General features: G+C 40.4%; 1 protein-coding gene across 4 annotated transcripts in view; it reads left to right on the plus strand.

Annotated features, from left to right (window-relative positions):
- The first annotated feature begins 22,821 nt into the window (after positions 1–22,821).
- GPC5 (glypican 5) overlaps positions 22,822–23,669 on the plus strand; it is a 1,591,779-nt gene continuing 1,590,931 nt past the window's right edge. For all 4 annotated transcript variants that reach the window (XM_070380655.1, XM_070380656.1, XM_070380657.1 and 1 more), the window contains exon 1: positions 22,822–23,310. In XM_070380655.1, the coding sequence (XP_070236756.1) occupies positions 23,148–23,310 (163 nt within the window). In that variant the 5' untranslated portion in view covers positions 22,822–23,147. The remainder of the gene's footprint in view (positions 23,311–23,669) is intronic.

A 23,669-nucleotide genomic window follows, 5' to 3' on the forward strand; every position in this document is an offset into this window, starting at 1 on the left:
GAATAGATTTATTCTCTGTTTGCAATTTGTAGGCACTTGAGATCTTTGTAACTAAATTCTCCTTATTTTATGTTCAGATTTCTTTTGTATTTAACTACCTTGCTTTTTGAAGGGAACGACTTTCACATTGGAACTCACAAAGGCTTTTGCAGAATAGCTAAATATGGGAAGTTGAAGCTTGGATTGGGCTGGTAGTAGTAAGAATGATGAAAAGTAAATCCCAGAAATTTTCCTAATGGAGAACTGATAATATAATGATTGACCACAGGTATATGCTTAAAGAGAAAGGAACACCCGTGACATAACACAATAATATGAATGGGGCTTCCCTGGTGTCCAGTGGTTAAGACTTGGTGCTTCCAGTGCAGAGGGTGCAGAATCGATTCCTGGTTGAGAACTAAGGTCTTGCATGCTAAAGGCCTGTGCAGCCTTAAAAAAAAAAAGATAGCAATTCAGTCTGAAATGTTGTGATGAAAAGTGATGAAACTAAGGCCCTTTGATAAGATTTTTTTCTTTTATTTAATGATGAAAATGTTATAAATATAATTTGGAGAGTAAAAGGCTGATGGATGCAGTTCTTGAAGAATTTCTAGGGAAATGAAAGCAGGCAGGCAGTTGAGGACGAACAGACATATTGTAAGCAGAAAACAGAGCCAAGACATTGTTTGATGGCAAACATTTTGTTATGAACCATAAATAGTTGGCTGTGGAACTCCCCGAAACAGAACTCTATAGTCTGCCAGGGCAGAAAAAAACTCGGTGAGCACATTAAATGTTTATTTGTTCTGTGTTTTCTGCTTCTAATTAAAATTTCATAGCAAGAAAAAAAAAGTTTTAGCTTTAACTGTAAATGTATAGATGTTTTATTGTGCAAACTCTGCTACAGGTTTTATTCTGGGTCTTACAGATAAGCTAGAAAGGAAAATAAGAGTAAAATATTAAAATTATTTTTCTTTGATAAAATTTAAAAATTACGAGATATAATATTTTGTTCAAGGAATTAGTACTTGTTGTGAGAATCAGAAAAGAAATGTAACATAAAGGAAGCCCTAGTATTCAGTGGGCAAGGATGACTCTCTTTTTTCATATTTCAGTGAAAATTAACCATAACAAAAAAGCAATCTCAGCTCTTCACATTTCTACTTTTGCTTCTTTTATTTCCTTTAACTTAACTTCTTTAAGTGTGTGTGTGTATGTGCATATGTAATGTGTAAGTGTGTGTGTGTTTTCCTTCTTAAACGATTTCTTGATTAGAGCAGTTCAAGTTTGTAATGCATGTTACAGGACCTTAAAATATTCATTTTGAAATTTTCTGATTGAGAACAAATACTAATGTTCTATGACGTGAAAGTTGCTCAGTTATGTCTGACTCTTTGGACTCTGTACAGTCCATGGAATTCTCCAGGCTAGAATACTGGAGTGGGTAGCCTTTCCCTTCTCCAGGGAATCTTCCCAACCCAGGGATCAAACCCAGGCCTCCCACATTGCAGGCAAATTCTTTACCAGCTGAGCCACATGGGTGCTTTGAGGCTACACAAATGAATTCTTCATTGATTCTGTACACAAGTCCTTCACTCTAGTGGGGGTGAGAAATCAAGACATATTAACTATCACATGTAATAATGAGGTGATAAATGCCATAGAAGAGGAACACATGAAGTAATACAAGAATGGAGGAGGAGATGCTGCCATATAAAACAAAGCGGTTTCATGAACAATGAGTATAATTTGAGACATGTTTAGGGACTGGGAGTAAAGGTCTAGGAACCAACAACTTAGTCAAAGGCACAAAGATGGGAAAAGAAGTGATGTGATTTGACTTCAATGAAGTATGTTTTAAAAAAGAACAGTGAAAAACAATTCTGAAGAGGTCGGTTGGGTTTCAGCTCAGAACGGACCTGGAATGGCACACTGTGATGAACAATGGTGTGTTGTTGAGGCCTTTTGTGAGCAGAGTGACAGTGCTAGGGCAGTGGTTAAGAGCACAGTCAGACCAGGCAGACCTGGGTTCCAAATCCATTTCTGCTGTTCACTGGCTTTGTGACCTCCTCAAGTTACGTAACTTCTCTGAGCCTTAAATTCTTTTATGTGTGTAACAGGAACTACAATTGTACCTAGAGGGTATAGCATGGATTAATGAAAAAGTGAGCACTAAACATTTACCACAGAGCCTGGCATGTAGTAAAAAAAAAAAAAAAAAAAAGGCTACTGCTAATATCAGTAGTGCTAATAAATATAATAAGATAGCCTTGACTTTTGCATTATGTGCTGCTGCTGCTAAGTCACTTCAGTCGTGTTTGACTCTGTGCGACCCCATAGACGGCAGCCCACCAGGCTCCCCCATCCCTGGGATTCTCCAGGCAATAACACTGGAGTGGGTTGGCATTTCCTTCTCCAATACATGAAAGTGAAAAGTGAAAGTGAAGTTGCTCAGTCGTATCTGACCCTTCGTGACCCCATGGACTGCAGCCTTCTAGGCTCCTCCATCCATGGGATTTTCCAGGCAAGAGTACTGGAGTGGGGTGCCATTGCCTTCTCTGTTGCATTATGTGAAACTGTTTTAAATCCTGAGTTACCCAAATCATGAGACAAGGCCACCTACCACCTTTCTTGCAGAGGCAGACTTATTTTCTGTTATTACACTAGTAAAGTGATGCTTAAAATTCTCCAAGCCAGGCTTCAGCAATATGTGAACCGTGAATTTCCAGATGTTCAAGCTGGTTTTAGAAAAGGCAGAGGAACCAGAGATAAAGACCAAGATAATCACGATGGTGTGATCACTCACCTAGAGCCAGACATCCTGGAATGTGAAGTCAAGTGGGCCTTAGAAAACATCACTATGAACAAATCTAGCAGAGGTGATGGAATTCCAGTTGAGCTGTTTCAAATCCTGAAAGATGATGCTGTGAAAGTGCTGCACTCAATATGCCAGCAAACTTGGAAAACTCAGCAGTGGCCACAGGGCTGGAAAAAGTCAGTTTTCATTTCAATCCCAAAGAAAGGCAATGTCAAAGAATGCTCAAACTACCGCACAGTTGCACTCATCTCACATGCTAGTAAAGTAATGCTCAAAATTCTCCAAGCCAGGCTTCAGCAATATGTGAACCATGAACTTCCATATGTTCAAGCTGGTTTTAGAAAAGGCAGAGGAACCAGAAATCAAATCGCCAACATCCACTGGATCATGGAAAAAGGAAGAGAGTTCCAGAAAAACATCTATTTCTGCTTGATTGACTATGCCAAAGCCTTTGACTGTGTGGATCACGATAAACTGTGGAAAATTCTTCAAGAGATGGGAATACCAGACCACCTGATCTGCCTCTTGAGAAACCTATATGCAACAGTCAGGTCAGGAAGCAACAGTTAGAACTGGACATGCAACAACAGACTGGTTCCAAATAGGAAAAGGAGTACGTCAAGGCTGTATATTGTCACCCTGTTTATTTAACTTATATGCAGAGTACATCATGAGAAACGCTGGACTGGAAGAAGGACAAGCTGGAATCAAGATTGCCAGGAGAAATATCAATCACCTCAGATATGCAGATGACACCACCCTTATGGCAGAAAGTGAAGAGGAACTCAAAAGCCTCTTGATGAAAGTGAAAGAGGAGAGTGAAAAAGTTGGCTTAAAGCTCAACATTCAGAAAACTAAGATTATGGCATCTAGTCCCATCACTTCATGGGAAACAGATGGGGAAACAGTGGAAACAGTGTTAGACTTTATTATTTTGGGCTCCAAAATCACTGCAGATGGTGACTGCAGTCATGAAATGAAAAGATGCTTACTCCTTGGAAGCAAAGTTATGACCAACCTAGATAGCATATTCAAAAGCAGAGACATTACTATGCCAACAAAGGTCCATCTAGTCAAGGCTATGGTTTTTCCAGTGGTGATGTATGGATGTGAGAGTTGGACTGTGAAGAAAAACTATTAAAAATTCCAACATATGGAGGCTGAACAACATGCTGCTGAACAACCAACAAATCACAGAAGAAATCAAAAAAGAAATCAAAATTTGCATAGAAACTAATGAAAATGAAAACACAACAACCCAAAACCTGTGGGACACTTTAAAAGCAGTCCTAAGGGGAAAGTTCATAGCAATACAGGCATACCTCAAGAAACAAGAAAAAAGTCAAATAACCTAACCCTACACCTAAAGCAACTAGAAAAGGAAGAAATGAAGAACCCCAGGGTTAGTAGAAGGAAAGAAATCTTAAAAATTAGGGCAGAAATAAATGCAAAAGAAACAAAAGAGACCATAGCAAAAATCAACAAAACCAAAAGCTGGTTCTTTGAAAGGATAAATAAAATTGACAAACCATTAGCCAGACTCATCAAGAAACAAAGGGAGAAAAATCAAATCAATAAAATTAGAAATGAAACTGGAGAGATCACAACAGACAACACAGCAATGCAAAGGATCATAAGAGACTACTATCAACAATTATATGCCAATAAAATGGACAATGTGGAAGAAATGGACAAATTCTTAGAAAAGTACAACTTTCCAAAACTGGACCAGGAAGAAATAGAAAATCTTAACAGACCCATCACAAGCACAGAAATTGAAACTGTAATCAGAAATCTTCCAGCAAACAAAAGCCCAAGTCCAGACGGCTTCACAGCTGAATTCTACCAAAAATTTAGAGAAGAGCTAACACCTATCCTGCTCAAACTCTTCCAGAAAATTGCAGAGGAAGGTAAACTTCCAAACTCATTCTATGAGGCCACCATCACCCTAATACCAAAACCTGACAACGATCCCACAAAAAAAGAAAACTACAGGCCAATATCACTGATGAACATAGATGCAAAAATTCTTAACAAAATTCTAGCAATCAGAATCCAACAACACATTAAAAAGATCATACACCATGACCAAGTGGGCTTTATCCCAGGGATGCAAGGATTCTTCAATATCCACAAATCAATCAGTGTAATACACCACATTAACAAATTGAAAAATAAAAACCATATGATTATCTCAATAGATGCAGAGAAAGCCTTTGACAAAATTCAACATCCATTTATGATAAGAACTCTCCAGAAAGCAGGAATAGAAGGAACATACCTCAACATAATAAAAGCTATATATGACAAACCCACAGCAAACATTATCCTCAATGGTGAAAAATTGAAAGCATTTCCTCTAAAGTCAGGAACAAGACAAGGGTGCCCACTTTCACCATTACTATTCAACATAGTTTTGGAAGTTTTGGCCACAGCAATCAGAGCAGAAAAAGAAAAGTTTTACTTCTTCTTTTCCAAATTGGAAAAGAAGAAGTAAAACTCTCACTGTTTGCAGATGACATGATCCTCTACATAGAAAACCCTAAAGACTCCACCAGAAAATTACTAGAACTGATCAATGATTATAGTAAAGTTGCAGGATATAAAATCAACACACAGAAATCCCTTGCATTCCTATACACTAATAATGAGAAAACAGAAAGAAAAATTAAGGAAACAATTCCATTCACCATTGCAACAGAAAGAATAAAATACTTAGGAATATATCTACCTAAAGAAATTAAAGACCTATATATAGAAAACTATAAAACACTGGTGAAAGAAATCAAAGAGGACACTAATAGATGGAGAAATATACCATGTTCATGGATTGGAAGAATCAATATAGTGAAAATGAGTATACTACCCAAAGCAATTTATAGATTCAATGCAATCCCTATCAAGCCACCAACGGTATTCTTCACAGAGCTAGAACAAATAATTTCACAATTTGTATGGAAATACAAAAAACCTCGAATAGCCAAAGCTATCTTGAGAAAGAAGAATGGAACTGGAGGAATCAACCTGCCTGACTTCAGGCTCTATTACAAAGCCACAGTTATCAAGACAGTATGGTACTGGCACAAAGACAGAAATATTGATCAATGGAAGAAAATAGTAAGCCCAGAGATAAATCCACGCACATATGGACACCTTATCTTTGACAAAGGAGGCAAGAATATACAATGGATTAAAGACAATCTCTTTAACAAGTGGTGCTGGGAAAACTGGTCAACCACTTGTAAAAGAATGAAACTAGAACACTGTCTAACACCATACGCAAAAATAAACTCAAAATGGATTAAAGATCTCAACATAAGGCCAGAAACTATAAAACTCCTAGAGGAGAACATAGGCAAAACACTCTCCGACATACATCACAGCAGGATCCTCTATGATCCACCTCCCAGAATATTGGAAATAAAATCAAAAATAAACAAATGGGACCTAATTAAACTTAAAAGCTTCTGCACAACAAAGGAAACTATTAGCAAGGTGAAAAGGCAGCCTTCAGAATGGGAGAAAATAATAGCAAATGAAGCAACGGACAAACAACTAATCTCAAAAATATACAAGCAACTCCTACAGCTCAACTCCAGAAAAATAAATGACCCAATCAAAAAATGGGCCAAAGAACTAAATAGACATTTCTCCAAAGAAGACATACAGATGGCTAACAAACACATGAAAAGATGCTCAACGTCACTCATTATCAGAGAAATGCAAATCAAAACCACTATGAGGTACCATTTCACACCAGTCAGAATGGCTGCGATCCAAAAGTCTACAAGCAATAACTGCTGGAGAGGGTGTGGAGAAAAGGGAACCCTCTTACACTGTTGGTGGGAATGCAAACTAGTACAGTGACTATGGAGAACAGTGTGGAGATTCCTTAAAAAACTGGAAATAGAACTGCCTTATGATCCAGCAATCCCACTGCTGGGCATACACACTGAGGAAACCAGAAGGGAAAGAGACACGTGTACCCCAGTGTTCATCGCAGCACTGTTTATAATAGCCAGGACATGGAAGCAACCTAGATGTCCATCAGCAGATGAATGGATAAGAAAGCAGTGGTACATATACACAATGGAGTATTACTCAGCCATTAAAAAGAATACATTTGAATCAGTTCTAATGAGGTGGATGAAACTGGAGCCTATTTTACAGAGTGAAGTAAGCCAGAAAGAAAAACACCAATACAGTATACTAACGCATATATATGGAATTTAGAAAGATGCTAACAATAACCCTGTGTACGAGACAGCATAAGAGACACTGATGTATAGAACAGACTTATGGACTCTGTTGCAGAGGGAGAGGGTGGGATGATTTGGGAGAATGGCATTGAAACATGTATAATATGTATGAAACGAGTCACCAGTCCAGGTTCGATGCACAATACTGGATGCTTGGGGCTGGTGCACTGGGACGACCCAGAGGGAGGGTATGGGGAGGGAGGAGGGAGGAGGGTTCAATATGGGGAACGCAGGCATACCTGTGGCGGATTCATTTCGATATTTGGCAAAACTAATACAACATTGTAAAGTTTAAAAATAAAATTAAATTAAAAAAAATTTTTTTTTCTGAAAAAAAAAAAAAGAAAGCTGAGCACCAAAGAATTGATGCTTTTGAACTGTGGTATCAGAGAAGACTCTTGAGAGTCCCTTGGACTGCAAGGAGATCCAACCAGTCCATTCTAAAGGAGATCAGTCCTGGGTGTTCATTGAAAGGAATGATGCTGAAGCTGAAACTCCAATACTTTGGCCACCTCATGCGAAAAGTTGACTCATTGGAAAAGACTGTGATGCTGGGAGGGATTGGGGGCAGGAGGAGAAGGGGACGACAGAGGATGAGATGGCTGGATGGCATCATCGACTCGATGGACGTGAGTCTGAGTGAACTCCGGGAGTTGGTGATGGACAGGGAGGCCTGGCGTGCTGTGATTCATGGGGGTCACAAAGAGTCAGACACCACTGGGTGACCGAACTGAACTGAATTGAACACAAAAAATACTGCAGAGAAACTTACAAAGATACTTTTGGTCAAGTAATAATAAAGTAACAGCAACATTGTATTTTATTTACAGCATTTTCCAAATGAACATACAAACAGCACAAACATGTCAGTATCACATTTTTTGGTCCCTTTGGCTCTTTTTAGGTAGTTGTTGAGATTCACTATTTATATTTTCACTTCTGACTGTTCATTGCTTTGGTTTTGCCTCCTCTCTGTAGCCTCTCTGATTCCCCATCAAACAAGTTACTGGAGGAGAGGGGAATGCTGAGGCCCTGTGGACAGGAGCACAGAGAGCAGGAGGAGGGCTGATGGGAACTCAGTACCTTTTGAATAACTTGAAGGGCCTGGTATGCTTCCACTTAACTGCTTCAACCCACTGGCTCAGACTCCTCAAATTGCATTCAGGAAAATTCATTAACTTGGACATAAAGATTCATGTTTAATAAAAATTTACTGAGCTGCAAAATGAGCAGTCATAAACTCCTTTCGAGTATCCAAAAATTAAAAAAAATATCTGAAAATCTCTCGTGATAGCAATGTTCAGTTCAGTTCAGTCGCTCGGTTGTGTCAGACTTTATGTGACACCATGGACTGCAGCACACCAGGCTTCCCTGACCAACACCAACTCCCCGAGCTTGCTCAAACTCATGTCCATCAAATTGGTGATGCCATCCCACCATCTCATCCTCTATCATCCCCTTCTCCTCCTGCCTTCAATCTTTCCTGGCATCAGGGTCTTTTCCAGTGAGTCAGCTCTTCGCATCAGGTGGCCAAAGTATTGGAGTTTCAGCTTCAGCATCAGTCCTTCCGAAGAACACCCAGGACTGATCTCCTTTAGAATGGACTGGTTGGATTTCCTTGCAATCCAAGGGACTCTCAAGAGTCTTCTCCAACACGACAGTTCAAAAGCATCAGTTCTTTGGTGCTCAGCTTTCTTCATAGTCCAACTTTCACAGTGATACATGACTACTGAAAAACCATAGCTTTGAAGATGGACCTTTGTTGGCAAAGTAATGTCTCTGCTTTTTAGTATGCTGTTGACATGTTGGTCATAGCTTTTCTTCCAAGGGGAAAGCATCTTTTAATTTCATGGCTGCAGTCACCATCTGCAGTGATTTTGGAGCCCCCCAAAATAAAGTCTCTCACTGTTTCCATTGTTTCCTCCTCTATTTGCCATGAAATGATGGAACCAGATGCCATAATCTTAGTTTTCTGAATGTTGAATTTTAAGCCAACTTTTTCACTCTCCTCTTTCACTTTCATCAAGAGGCTCTTTAGTTCTTCTTTGCTTTCTGTCACAAGGGTGGCATCATCTGTATATCTGAGTTTATTGGTATTTCTCCCAGCAATCTTGATTCCAGCTTGTGCTTCATCCAGCCTGGCATTTCGCGTGATGTACTCTGCATATAAGTTCAATAAGCAGGGTGACAGTATATAGCCTTGATGTACTTCTTTCCCGATCTGGAACCAGTCTGTTGTTCCATGTCCAGTTCTAACTGTTGCTTCCTGAACTGCGTACAGATTTCTCAGGAGGCAGGTCAGGTGATCTGGTATTCCCATCTCTTGAAGAATTTTCCACAGTTTGTTGTGATCCACACAGTCAAAGGCTTTGGCATAGTCAATAAAGCAGAAATAGATTTTTTTCTGGAACTCTTTTGCTTTTTCAATGATCCAGAGGATGTTGGCAATTTGATCTCTGGTTCCTCTGCCTTTTCTAAAACCAGCTTGAACTTCTGGATGTTCACTGTTCATGTACTGTTGAAGCCTAGCTTGGAAAATTTTGAGCATTACTTTACTAGCATGTGAGATGAGTGAAACTGTGCGATAGTTTGAACATTCTTGGCATTGCCTTTCTTTGCAACTGGAATGAAAACTGTTTTCCAGTCCTGTGGCCACTGCCGAGTTTTCCAAATTTGGTGGCATATTGAGTGCAGCACTTTCACAGCATTGTCTTTTAGGGTTTGAAATAGCTCAACTGGAATTCCATCACTTCTGCTAGCTTTGTTCGTAGTGATGCTTCCTAAGGCCCACTTGACTTCCCATTCCAGGGTGTCTGGCTCTAGGTGAGTGATCACACCATCATGGTTATCTGGTTCATGAAGATCTTTAAGTATTTTCTCATAGGGCTCTTTGCTTCCACTCGTCTTTTAGTTTATCTTCCTCTAATGTGGGGGAATGTACATTCCTTTTATGAGGAATTGTGTGAAATTTTATTTGCTTAAAATGCTTATTTTCAGATTACAAGCATGAATTGGAAAAATCTGATTCTATAAAAATGAAAGTAATACACCAGAAATAACAAGTTAGTGTATTTTTATCATCTTGTTTTCTTTGCAGCTTTTACTGTGGCTGTAATCACGATCTGTCTACATTTTAATCTTAGTTTTCTCATTCAATATTCCTCAAGTTATCTACAACTTTTAAAGTGTAAATTTTACCATTATATTCTATCATATTGATGATGTGATATATGGATTATGTTTTATTAGTTCTCTGAGAGCATAAGTCTATGCTTTCAAAACCCTATGATTCTCAACATAGTTACATAGATATCCTCTTAGACACAATGACTTATCATAAGGAGATATTTGTACTTTATTATAAAGTTTCTATTTGATTCAAATGCAGTTTGAAATATTCAAAAGGACATGTATTAAGCAATTGCCCAAGACAAACAACTTGCTCCTTGAGCCTTCTGTCTAGTGAAGCCATTGCAGCCTTGCTTTGCACACTGATCAGGGCAGCTGTAACACTTCATGGTCCTTACTTGTTTATGTGCTTGCCTGTCCTTCTGAATTGTCCATTTTTTGAGGAAGAGATGGCATGTGATTCAGCTCTGCATCTCTAGTTCTGTACTTGAAACAGAGCCTGGCCTGTAGGTGCTTTGATGTGGGAATGAATCAGTGAAATGATTCAGGGCACGTTGGTGTTGATAAAGAAGTCAGTGGGGTTTGGTCTGAATGAGTGGTTTAGGTAATGCTTTTGAGATTCTGAGGGAGCATTCACTATGTTAAATGTCTGGACAGGGTGATCTTGCAGATCTAGTGTGATGGTTTCTCCAGTTTTTCTCTAGGTAATATCTGAAGTGAGAATGAGGAATATAGAATACAGGGAATGTGTTTTGAATTTTGAAATCTGTAAACTTTTTTTTCTCTTCTGGAGAGGCATGAGCTAATTAGTGAATGCCAAGGCACAGTTAAAAAACATGTTGCTTTATGATTATAGAGAAAGTTCCTTAAAGGATTATTTGTGATTAGTTATTTGGATTTAAAAAGAAAAAGCAGGCGATAGAATCTGTATATTGTAGATATCTCTCTGCAGAATACTTATATTTTCCTCTTCATAAAGAGCAACAGAGATCATTCTGTATTTAGTTTCCATGGTTAATATGCCATGGGCCAAATAATCAATATTTTGACTTGCATAGTACGTGTTATGTTCAATAGATATTTGTCAGTCAATGAAATAACTTATATTTGAAAATAAGCAATGAATATCGGAGAAGGCAATGGCACCCCATTCCAGTGTTCTTGCCTGGAAAGTCCCATGGACGGAGGAGCCTGGAGCCTGGAAGGCTGCAGTCCATGGGGTCGCTGAGGGTCGGACATGACTGAGCGACTTCACTTTCACTTTTCACTTTCACGCATTGGAGAGGGAAATGGCAACCCACTCCAGTGTTCTTGCCTGGAGAATCCCAGGGACGGGGGAGCCTGGTGGGCCACCGTCTATGGGGTCGCACAGAGTCAGACACAACTGAAGCGACTTAGCAGCATTGGTATGATTTTAGTTTTAAAATTATACTTTTATAAACATTAATGTTTTCCTAGATTACAAGTTAAATTTTATTGTATTATGATGAATTCAATGGCTATTAGACCAGTAGACAATATGACTTAAAATTAATAGTTTGTCTAGTTATCTACACTCAAATTTCTGAAGAGCAAATATCAAATGTGTTATCATTATTAAATTATCATCAGCCAGCCTTCTTAATCATATTCAAATGGAATGAGTAGGAATATTAGCATCCATTCCCATTAGTTTACTTTCTAATAGGGCAGTATACATCTAAGTCTCCTATGATAATTGGTTAGCCTTTTAAGATGCTGCTCCAAGCCTTTCTTTAAGGCATTGATTCAACAAACACTTACTGAGTTCCTAGATCCTTTGAACAATGTGGGGCAGCTTAAGATTTTCTTAGGGAAACAAAACATAACCACATAATAACTTAAATAATTATATATAACTGAACAGCAAATAATGATTGGCATGATAATGTAGGAAACTTGAACTTTTAAAGAAAGAGAGAAAGAAGGAAGTAATTCTAGGTTCAACTGATGCTTACAAGTAGAAATGAACAAGGTATATTGCAGAGGGTAACAAATAATGAATTTCTCTCCCTCTGGAAGAAACAATCAGTTCATGTAGAAAAGAAAGTGGATTTAAAGCAAAGTAAAGGGTTTCCATTCAGTCTAAATACTGAGCTTGCTTAAGTGTGTTTTGAAAATTACTCTGGATCCCAATCCAAGAATCTATTTTTGGATGAAGCCCAGGAATCTATAATATGATGCTGGTATTCCCTGAACTGTATTTGAAGAAACACAGAGTTAGAGGCTGGAGTCTGCCATCAATTAATAATTCAATTCAAGGGACTTCCTTGGTAGTCTAGTGGTTAAGACTCCATTCTTCCAATGCAGGGGACACTCATTTGATCGCTGGTCAGGGAACTAAGATCCACATGCTGTGCACTGCAGCCAATTAAAAAAAAAATAATTCAATTCAATAATATTTTAATTTTTAAAAATAGAGTACAGGCCTGATACAAACTGAATGACCTGAGCCCAGGAGGATGATTCAGATCAGGAAGAGATTTTTAGGCAATAAGCTCCCTGGAATATAATGCTAACTTAATGAGAAAGAGTGAGATAGTTGGAATGAAAAAGATGACTATGAGAGAAAGGTGGATAAATTGCCAAGTCTTATAATTTATATTACACAAAGACATTAGAGGAGAGAGAGGTTATGAACATTCAGGATTGGCAAGAATGATTTTATTAATAAAAAGAACAGACTTCAGGGTGCTGTGTTCATTAAATTAATTAAGAAACCCACAGATGAGGGAGAGTGTAAACTGCAGGGAAGACCCTAAGGTCCCTTTGGTGAAAATCGAGTTTGAGATAATGGTAAAATATGCTGTGCTGTGCTTAGTCACTCAGTCGTGTCCGACTCTTTGTGACCCCATGGGCTGTAGCCCACCAGGCTTCTCTGTCCATAGGATTCTCCAGGCAAGAATACTGAGGGGGTTGCCATGCTATCCCCCAAGGGGATCTTCCCAACCCAAGAATCAAACCAGGGTCTCCTGCATTGCAGGCAGATTCTTTACCAGCTGAGCTACCAGGGAAGCCCTAATGGTAGGATACCCATATTAAAAAGCAGAGGAGGTAGAGCAGAGGGCAGACCTGGAGGGAAAGGCCTGTGAGTACTGAGCACAGGTGCCGAAAGTGAAGGTATGAGAACCAGTTCAGATCAGATCAGTCGCTCAGTCATGTCCGACTCTTTGCGACCCCATGAATCGCAGCACACCAGGCCTCCCTGTCCATCACCAACTCCCGGAGTTCACCGAGACTCACGTCCATCGAGTCAGTGATGCCATCCAGCCATCTCATCCTCTGTCGCCCCCTTCTCCTCCTGCCCCCAATCCCTCCCAGCATCAGCGTCTTTTCCAATGAGTCAACTCTTCGCATGAGGTGGCCAAAGTACTGGAGTTTCAGCTTTAGCATCATTCCTTCCAAAGAAATCCCAGGGCTGATCTCCTTCAGAATGGACTGGTTGGATCTCCTTGCAGTCCAAGGGACTCTCAAGCGTCTTCTCCAACACCACAGTTCAAAAGCATCAATTCTTCGGTGCTCAGCCTTCTTCACAGTCCAACTCTCACATCCATACATCACCACAGGAAAAACCATAGCCTTGACTAGCTGGACCTTTGTTGGCAAAGTAATCTCTCTGCTTTTGAATATGCTATCTAGGTTGGTCATAACTTTGCTTCCAAGGAGTAAGCGTCTTTTAATTTCATGGCTGCAGTCACCATCTGTAGTGATTTCGGAGCCCAGAAAAATAAAGTCTGACACTGTTTCCCCATCTATTTCCCATGAAGTGATGGGACCGGATGCCATGATTTTAGTTTTCTGAATGTTGAGCTTTAAGCCAACTTTTTCACTCTCCTCTTTCACTTTCATCAAGAGGCTTTTGAGTTCCTCTTCACTTTCTGCCATAAGGGTGGTGTCATCTGCATATCTGAGGTGATTGATATTTCTCCCGGCAATCTTGATTCCAGCTTGTGCTTCTTCCAGCCCAGTGTTTCTCATGATGTACTCTGCATATAAGTTAAATAAACAGGGTGACAATATACAGCCTTGACGTACTCCTTTTCCTATTTGGAACCAGTCTGTTGTTCCATGTCCAGTTCTAACTGTTGCTTCCTGACCTACATACACATTTCTCAAGAGGCAGATCAGGTGGTCTGGTATTCCCATCTCTTTCAGAATTTTCCACAGTTTATTGTGATCCACACAGTCAAAGGCTTTGGCATAGTCAATCAAGCAGAAATAGATGTTTTTCTGGAACTCTCTTGCTTTTTCCATGATCCAGCAGATGTTGGCAATTTGATCTCTGGTTCCTCTTCTAAAGCCTTTTCTAAAACCAGCTTGAACATCAGGAAATTCATGGTTCACATATTGCTGAAGCCTGGTTCTGGGTATTCGTGGTATTCATTGCCTAGTACTGCCATAACTAGTTACTCACAATAGCCACAAACTCTGTGGCTTAACACAATAGAATGTTTTTCCTCACACAGTTCAAAAGGCCAGAAGTCTGAAATCAGCATGTCAGCAGGTTTGGTTTCTCCGGGAGGCTCTGAGGAAGAAATCCTTCATGCCCCTCTTCCAGCTTCAGGTGGTTGTAGCAATCCTTGGCATTCCTTGGAGTGTAGCTGCCTCACTCAGTCTCAGCCTCCTTCTTCACATCGCTTTTCCCTCTCCCTCCCTGTGTCCTTTCCTCTTCTTAAAAGGACACTTAGTCACTGGATTTAGGACTCACGCTAAATAAATCTAGGATAATTTCATCTCAACATCCTTAATTAATTACATCTGCAAAGGCCCTGTTTCCAAATAATTTCACATTCTGAGGTTGTAGGTGGACGTGAATTTTTTGAGGGGAACATTAATCAACCCAGCACATCCTCCTAGAAATATGTAGTAAAGGAAGAGCAAGTCTTAACGTCTAAGCCCTGGGACACACTAACCATTAGGAGACCGGAAAGGGGGAGAAAGGGGCAAAAGAATGGAAAAGGAAATGGAGAGCTAGGAGCACTAGGATGGTACTGCCAAGAAAGCTGGAGAGTTAGAGACTTTCAGAGAGGGCATAGCAACCTCAGGTTTGGCAGAGCAGGCAAAAAAATTGGACAAATGTGATTTATGAGCATCAAGAAAACTGTTCCAAGATCATTTGAGAATATGGACAGAAAAAGAAGAGTGAGGGAAAATTGGGATGAAATATATTATAGGAAATTTAGTAGATCTGATGGAGTTTCCCTCCCCCAAGATAGGAAAGACCAGAATACAGTTCTCCTCCAGGAGCAGAAAGTTGGCAACTCTGTAAAATCTCACCAGGCACAACCAGAGGGAGGGCTGTTCTCTCTTCTCACAAAATCTGGATCAAGAAGAGAATTCAAAAGTGGTCAGAGCAAGGGATTTCTCCTTTCTGCCTGAGAGCATGAACTGCTTGTATCTTTTCATATGCAAATATAAGGAATTAGACTGAATGCTAATTAAATTGCAAAGAATTTGTAAAGTGATGTCACATTTAGGGGTAGTTAATAAGGCCTGTTCATGGACCTTATTTATAAATAGCAAAGATTAAACATATGATAAAAGGAATTTTTAGCTGGAACAATTAAAGATCAATTATGACAATGGTACACGGCAGTGAAAGCCTCTGGAAGAGCTTGCCTCCTCGTTAATCAAAGATAATTATCAATTATGAGGCTTTATCATTAGTAGTGTCTACACTTTGCATCTTAAAAAGCTGATGATAATTAGTTGCCAGTTCTTGCTGTAAATGCTCATTATGTTCTGAGAGGTGTACTGTTTCCTTTTAAAAATGACTTTTAGGTCATGACCTTGAGTGACTTAGACTCTTGTGTCCCTACACTGAGTTGAAATCAAGCTCCTTTTTGCCATTACCCGCCCCACCCCCTACCACAAGATAATTTGAGAGGTACATAAATGCTAAATAATATGAAGAAACTGTACTATGAATATGAAACGAGCAAAAGATTTTAGTTTGAATAGTTACTGAGTTCAGAGGATGAGTTTATTGTTCTAATTACATCCAAGATGTAACTAACAGATCAGGAACTCATGACAGGTGTTTTTCCAATGGAGAAGAAACATAATGTCTGTTTATTAAGTACTTATATGAACTAAGAATTGAAAAACATACTTCACATATGTTATTTCAGTTAACCATATCAATAACATTATAACACAGGTATTGTATTTACTCCTTGTTTTACATAGGTAATAAGGATAGAGGCCTTCCCAGGTGGCTTGGTGGTAAAGAATCCACCTGCCAATGCAGGAGACTCCTGTTTGATACCTGGGTTGGGAAGATACCCTGAAGAAGGAAATGGCAATCCACTCCAGTATTCTTGCCTGGGAAATCCCATGGACAGAGGAGACTGGCAGGCTATATTGTCCATGGGGTCACAAAAGAGTTGGACATGACTTAGTGACTAAACAACAAGAACAATAAGAAAAGAGTATCAGAGTGGTTTAACAACTTGTCCAAAATGACACAGATAATGAATAATCATTCTGGAAAATACTTAATGTATAGTATTAAAATTCATCTTATCTGAAGAGATTAATATTTAAGATATTATAATATCTGAAGCTGCAGGAAAACAATTAGAAAACCAGTTCTTTAACTCTGAACTAAATAATTACTTTGATAGTAACATTAAACGTTTAAGACACTGACCTCACATTTTTATCACAGAAAAGGAAATGAAAAGAAGTGAAACAGACATCAGAGATTTATTGAAAGTCAAATACCAGATGATGCAATATCCACACATAATTTTAGTCTGGAAGTTATAACCTGGTTTTAAAAGTGTTTATTGATACTATTCTATCAGATAGTGATATTTTCCTCTTTGAAGGTAATACAAAATGAAGCAGTTGAATTGAAATTAAGGCTGACTGCTGCTTAAAAATAATCACAGAAATTTGCTACAGGGCACTTGAGAACATCAGACTCATAGGGGCCAAATTCATTCAGTAAAGTTATGGATGTGCACAAAACATAGTCAGCCACTGATCAGAGGGTAAAGGTGGGCATGGCAGTTCTCTAGACCTCACAAAGCTTATAGTCCAGCAGATACAGTTTTGCAGCCCTTTAGTTTTCACATTAAACAACCAGCAGCAAACAGGTATACATTTTTTTAGCCTAGTTTAATTTCTGAAATATGTTTTTTTTGTTTTATATGGGATAGTATATTAACATGTTCTAGATAAGTGAATTTATTTAATGCAATTGTCTTTCTTTAAAATATTGGCATTAATTAATGATGAAATTGAATTTTAAATGTGGATTTTACTCATTTGTTAATCAAAAATAGTTGGGATCATATATATTAGTTGGTGCAAATATCTACATCTGCAAAAGAGGGAAATTTGTACTGTATTCCTTTTTACCATAATGTACTACAGAAGTAGAAGTGAAAGTCTCTCCCGACTCTTTGCGACTCCAAGGACTATACAGTCCATGGAATTCTCCAGGCCAGAATACTGAAGTGGTTAGCCTTTGCCTTATCCAGAGGATCTTCCCAACCCAGGAATCGAATCCATGTCTCCCACATTGTAGGTGGATTCTTTACCAGCTGAGCCACAAGGGAAGGCCCTATAATGTACTATAGTTTACACATGTAATGTGTATCATAACTTGGAAAACAGTTTTTACATTCTTAGATATAGACTAGGGCTTCCCTAGTGGCTCAGCTGGTAAAGAATCTGCCTGCAATGCAGGAGACCTGGGTTTGCTCTCTGTGTTGGGAAGATCCCCTGGAGAAGGGAATGGCTACCCATTCCAGTATTCTGACCTGGAGAATCCCATGGACTGTATAGTCCATGGGCTCACAAAGAGCTGGACACGACTGAGCGACTTCACTTTCTTTCTTTCTAGATATAGACTAGAAGAAAATTATTTGAAGAAATTTAGTTTTATAAGCTCATTGAGTGTTCCTGGGTTCCTTCCTTTTGTGTCTTTTCTAAGGCTTTCATTCTCATTTAGAACAGCTAATATTTTTCTTTCTCAGTAAATTCTCTGAAAGAAAATAAACTGTTTTTCACTAGAAACTGTAAGCACAAAACCATGTAAAATTAAATACAGTATGAAATACTTTTGAAACTTCCATACAGGAACAGTTGGTTTATCTAATGCTTTTTGAGAAATAGTTACAGTGTCATTGCCTTGAAGCATATATACTGTGAGATAGTGACATGTGCATCTAAAATATTTCAAAATCATTGATAAACATGTACTGGTGATTAGAAGAGGAAGTTTTTCAAATTGGAAATGTACATTAGCAGTAGATCATTTTAGGAAGTGTTCACTTGAAAATATGTTTGCTGATCACAAAGTCAGTTTCCCACTGACTCCCATGTACATTTCAACTTAGGGTCTGGTTTTGAGGATTTTATGGAATGTTGTAATTTGCCACCAGTTCTCACCTGTAGGCAGCTTTTTCTCAACCGTTGCTCTTGTGACCTAAGGAGACAACAGGAGAGGATCCCTCAATTTCCTTGTGATTACTTGGTGGCAGAAATTCATTTCTAGGGTCAACTGGGGCTGACCTCCAATTTGGCTCCCTTTAATAGGACAGTGTTCAGAAGAGTGAGAAGGTAGGACAAGGCAAAAGTCAGGATTTTGGGGGGAAACAGCCAGCTGGAAGCACTTGTATTGCCTTCTACTTACCTCATTGATGAAGGAAGTGTCCCCCTCCTTAATTAATATGAGATGGCCAAACACATGATGGGCAGATGAGACAGCAGTTTATATGAGTCACACACACTCAGTCCAGGGAAAGAAGACACCGCATGCCATGCAGGGCCACACAGGGGTCCACTCAGAAGCAGAGTGAACCAGTAGGGCTGTGACAGGCAGGCTTTGTAATGATGAGAGGGTTAGGTGACCCCTGGTTCTCATGGAGGATGTGATTGACTTGTTTGATAATTTCACTGGACTGTAGGGAAGAGAAACCAGTTGGGTTGGAGATAAGGTGGGATGGAGCTGGTCTGGCTGATAGGGAAGCTGGTTTGGGAGGGATCTTTTCCTGCTGGGTAGGGTGGGGGTCATATCTGGCAAGTGCAGAACACATCTGTAGACCTTTGGGACCCCAGGAGGCTCCCAGATGTCAAGGTAGCACATGGAATTTTAGCCCTTACAATATAGTTCTCATGATTAAAAGTTTTCCGGAGGGAGAAGCCAGGAGCAAGTAGGACCTCAGGTGGCTATGGAGGAAGGTACTGTTGAGCCAGCGTTGGAGCCACTGCAGGTCTCTGGACCACTACGGAGATGAGGTCTGCTGACTATACCAAAGGAAAAGCAGGGAGTACCAGGGGTTCTACCCATATATGATATAGATTGAGTCAAGGGGCCACAAAACAGGTGTCTGGTGTGCAGAGCAGGAGAGGCGGTAGCTGAGGGAGTGCAAAAGCTGGCATGCCTAGCTTCCATTTAATCTCTTCATACTTCTGTTTCCTCATGAGTTGTATAATAGTAACTGTCTCATGAGGTGGTTGAAACGTTAAATGAGAAAATACCTGTAACCCCTTTAAAAATATTAACTATTAATTTTGATTAGGCACAGGAGTTAACTTCAACCAGTTTCTCAGGGTGAGCTTTAGTGGCCAGTCTTAGCCTAAATTGATAGTCATATTGGAGGGCAATGTGATATCATCGGATCTCCTAAATCATGTTGGAGTTTCTTTATTTCTCTTTATGAGGTGTTGAGTTGACACACTGTAAATGGTTATGTAGAAGCTTTACATTTAGAAGAATACTAAAGCGTATTTTAAATAATGACCATTTAGAGATTCTTCTAAGAGTATTTCAAAAGCAAAACACAGTGCCTATTACATAAAAGGTATTCAATAAATGTTTATATTGAATAACCTTTGAAAAATGAGGCATTATCACTATCAAATTACAGAAATTCTTCCTTGCTTCATCTGTAATCTTTATAGGTAAATTGATCAAAAGATTATAGTACAGTGTGTAGAGGTTTTGCTCTAGGGTGTTCATGTAAACGGCACTTTGGTATTGTATTCTGGTTGGAAGAAGCAAGTTTGTCTTCAAGTTCATCCATGGTTGGTAGCAGTAGAGAATAAAGAGGTAGAAATAAAATAATTATTTTTTGTAAGTGGGGGCACTTTACATGGACTAAACGTATTTATTTTCTCATTAGACCCTATTCCATTTCTATATATAACTTTCCATCTAATTATTCTGCTGAAATAAATTGCAAAAACATGGAGAAGAGAGCTTGCTTACATGCCTCTGTAATTCCTATTATGCCTAGTGTATCAGATCAGATCAGATCAGATCAGTCGCTCAGTTGTGTCCAACCCTTTATAGTTTCTTAAAAATACAGTATATGTTCAATCAATATTTCTAAGTTTATTAGTTTTTACTGAACCACCAATAATTCTCAATGTTTGTGATTTTCCCTTTGTAAAACAGATTGTTTTAGAGATTCCAAGTGAATGAATTGGACCAAGTAAACTCTGAGGTCCTTTTAGTGCTACTCTGTGATGATTAAATCAATCAAGGAGAAAGCTTGGTTAATAAGAAAAAGAAGTTCTGGAAAAACCTAGGGATTTTGGACTTTGGTGTGGTCCAGCGGTTGAGAGTCTGCCTGCCAATGCAGAGGGTGTGGGTTTGATCCCTGGTCTGGGAAGATCCCACATACCGTGGGGCAACTGGGCCCACGTGTCACAACTACTGAAGCCCTTGCGCCCTAGAGCTTGTGCAACGAGAAGCCACTTCATTGAGAAGCCCACGACAGCAACCAGAGAGTAGCCCCTGCTTGGGGCAACTAGAGAAAGCCAGGGCACAGCAACAAAGACCCAGCACAGCCAAAATCAAATAAATATTAAAAAAGAGAAAATCTAGGGACTTATTAGCCTTAATATTAACATATAAGGACTTAACATATAAGTAACATATTGTACTGAATGTAACCCAATAGGTTCTTTGGTATGGCATGGAGTGGTTGAGGAGAACCCATGGTTAATAGCAAACATTCTGGATTTCAAGGCCTGGGTTTGATTTCTGGTTCTACCATTTAATAGGGATGTTGGCCTTGGGCAAATCACTTTACCTCTCTGAGCCTGTTACCTCATGGTAAAAGAGTGACGGTAGTGGTAACTACTTTATAGGGTTGTTATGAAGACTGAATGAATGACTTAGTACCCTTAAAAAGCACTTAGAATATTGTTTGGCATCTAAGCACAGTACACATTCTCATGGTCATTCTTTTTTTTTTCTTGTAGATAGAGCTGACTTCCAAGTAGTTTTTCCACACTTGGTGGCTAGGGAAAAAGATTCATGGGGGTAGTATACACCCTTCCCCCCATCAGGATACATATATAAAGCTTTGCTTGAAGTCCTTGAATTAAGCTATTTTTTCAATTCTCATTTATTGAGAAAGCATCTTAAAAAATATCTAGTGTTCATGGAATTGATGTCAAAAGCCAAGTAAGCACTATTTCCCTGAAGAAGTATCTCAGCCATTGCCCTGGGATGGTTTTAGAGCAAGCGATCTACTGCTGAAAGCTCTGCCTTTGGTATCACTGGTTATTAAAAGCCTCATGACACTTAACTAAGACAAAATTATTCATCTCTATTTCTTGGCAAAGGTTCAAATATGAGAATAAATTCCCTTTAAGTGGTTAGAGCATTTATAGTTCCCCTGGCCTGATGCTTTTAAGTAGTTTTGTTTTACTGGAGGAGGACTTTCTTCAGGTACCTATAGAAGATGAAACACTTGTTAGTCACAGGCTTAGTGTTGAGTCAATCACATTTCAGAAATACACCTGGCCTTTGGCTTTTGGTTTCTAATGCATTCCTTTTGTAAATTGACAGAATTCCTTTGTCATTTTAAAATCGTTTAAAGTCTTCATGTTCATCTCTTCCTTGTGAGAAACTCTCCTGAGCACTTTTGCCTGAGTAAATCTTTGAGAAATGTTTTTAAAATTAGAGAAGTGGTAAAGCTCAGAAGGGCCCTTATAGATAAAAAGTACAGAAGCAAAATATGATGCTAACGGGTAATAAGAGAAGAAACTGGATTTTACTGCCAAAGCAAGGACGTTATACTGTTTACATGTACTTTTTATGACTTCTAAATTCTTTCAGAAAATCGTAATACTAACGAAAAATATTCCGAAGTGGCAACATAAAACAATTTTTAAAAAGTAGCTTCTCCTGTACACTCTTTTAAAACTAAGTGCTATCGAGCCTCACAATTGAGATCTTTAAGTATAATTTCTTTTTTTTTTTGTATTTTGTATTGTGCCCAGATACCATTTCATGCAATTCAAATACAAATTCCTATGCATTGAAGACCTTGATTTACAGGGAAGTATTTCATCTTAGTTCTAGTTGGTATTTCTCATATCTTGTCTTCTCTGAGCTCTTCTTTTCATCAGACTGTTGGTCCCAGGAATGGATGGGGAGAGGGAGGTCGGGTTTCGTTTTGTTTCCTTGCTCCAGGCAACGCCGCTAGGGTGTTTCTCCAGCTAGGGCCGCGTGGACAGCGGCTCAGCCGCCGGGCGGGTGAGGCCGGTGGCGTCGCGCGGGGGCGTGGCTTAACCACGGAGCAGGGCCTGCCCACGGAGAGGGGGCGGGGCCTGTCCTCGAAGAGCGACCCACGGGCGAGTCTCAGGTTGGCAGCTGGCAGTGCAGCCCGCGGCGACCGCGGCGGTGGCCAGAGCCGAATGCTCGCGGGCTCCGTGCGGCTCCAGCCGTTGTCCTCGCTCGCGCCGCGCCATCTCGCTCCCGCCGGAGAGGGAGACCCGGCGGCGCTCTGCCCGAGAACACCGCGGTCCGTCTCGGGGCACCTTAGAGGAGAAGGTGAAGCCGGGGTCCCAGAGCGGCCGGACTCCCGCCCGCCGCCGGATCGCACCGCTGAGCCTTTTCCAGCGTCTGCAGCGCTGGGCACGCGGGGAGAGTGGGGTCCGCGGCGAGGGAAGGAGTGACTGGGACACCGAAGATGAGCGCGCAGACCTGGCGCGTGGGCTCTCAATGTCTCCTCCTGCTGGCTCTCGTGGGGTCTATCCGAAGCGAGGGCGTGCAGAGCTGCGAAGAAGTTCGGAAACTTTTCCAGGGGCGCCTGGTGGGACCTGTCAAGGGGCTGCCGGATTCACCGCGGGCAGGTAAGGCGCGGACCGTGGGAGAGGGCTGGGAGCCTGGGCACGGGCTGGGGCGTCCGGAGCGCGGACCCTGCACTGCTCAAGCTCTCGGAATGGCCTTTCGTGGGAGAAGTTGACCTTTCAGGTCCTCCGACCGCACAAGGTGCCTCCCGGAGAAGGGCGGTGTGACCATCCCGAGTGCAGCGCAGCTCCGGGAGCTCCAGGACTCCGCCTGCTGCTGAGCCGAGCTCCGGGCGTTCGCTTCCCGCCCGGCTCCCTTAGTCTCACTGATGCGATGCAAGAGGCCAGCAGAGCTGACAGCGGGGGACAGCGCTGCCTGACCGCGATTCTTTTACGAGTGGGAACTTCCCCAGTGCCCCGCC

Source organism: Bos mutus, chromosome 12, assembly GCF_027580195.1.
Source record: "Bos mutus isolate GX-2022 chromosome 12, NWIPB_WYAK_1.1, whole genome shotgun sequence".
Classification (NCBI taxonomy): Eukaryota; Metazoa; Chordata; class Mammalia; order Artiodactyla; family Bovidae; genus Bos; species Bos mutus.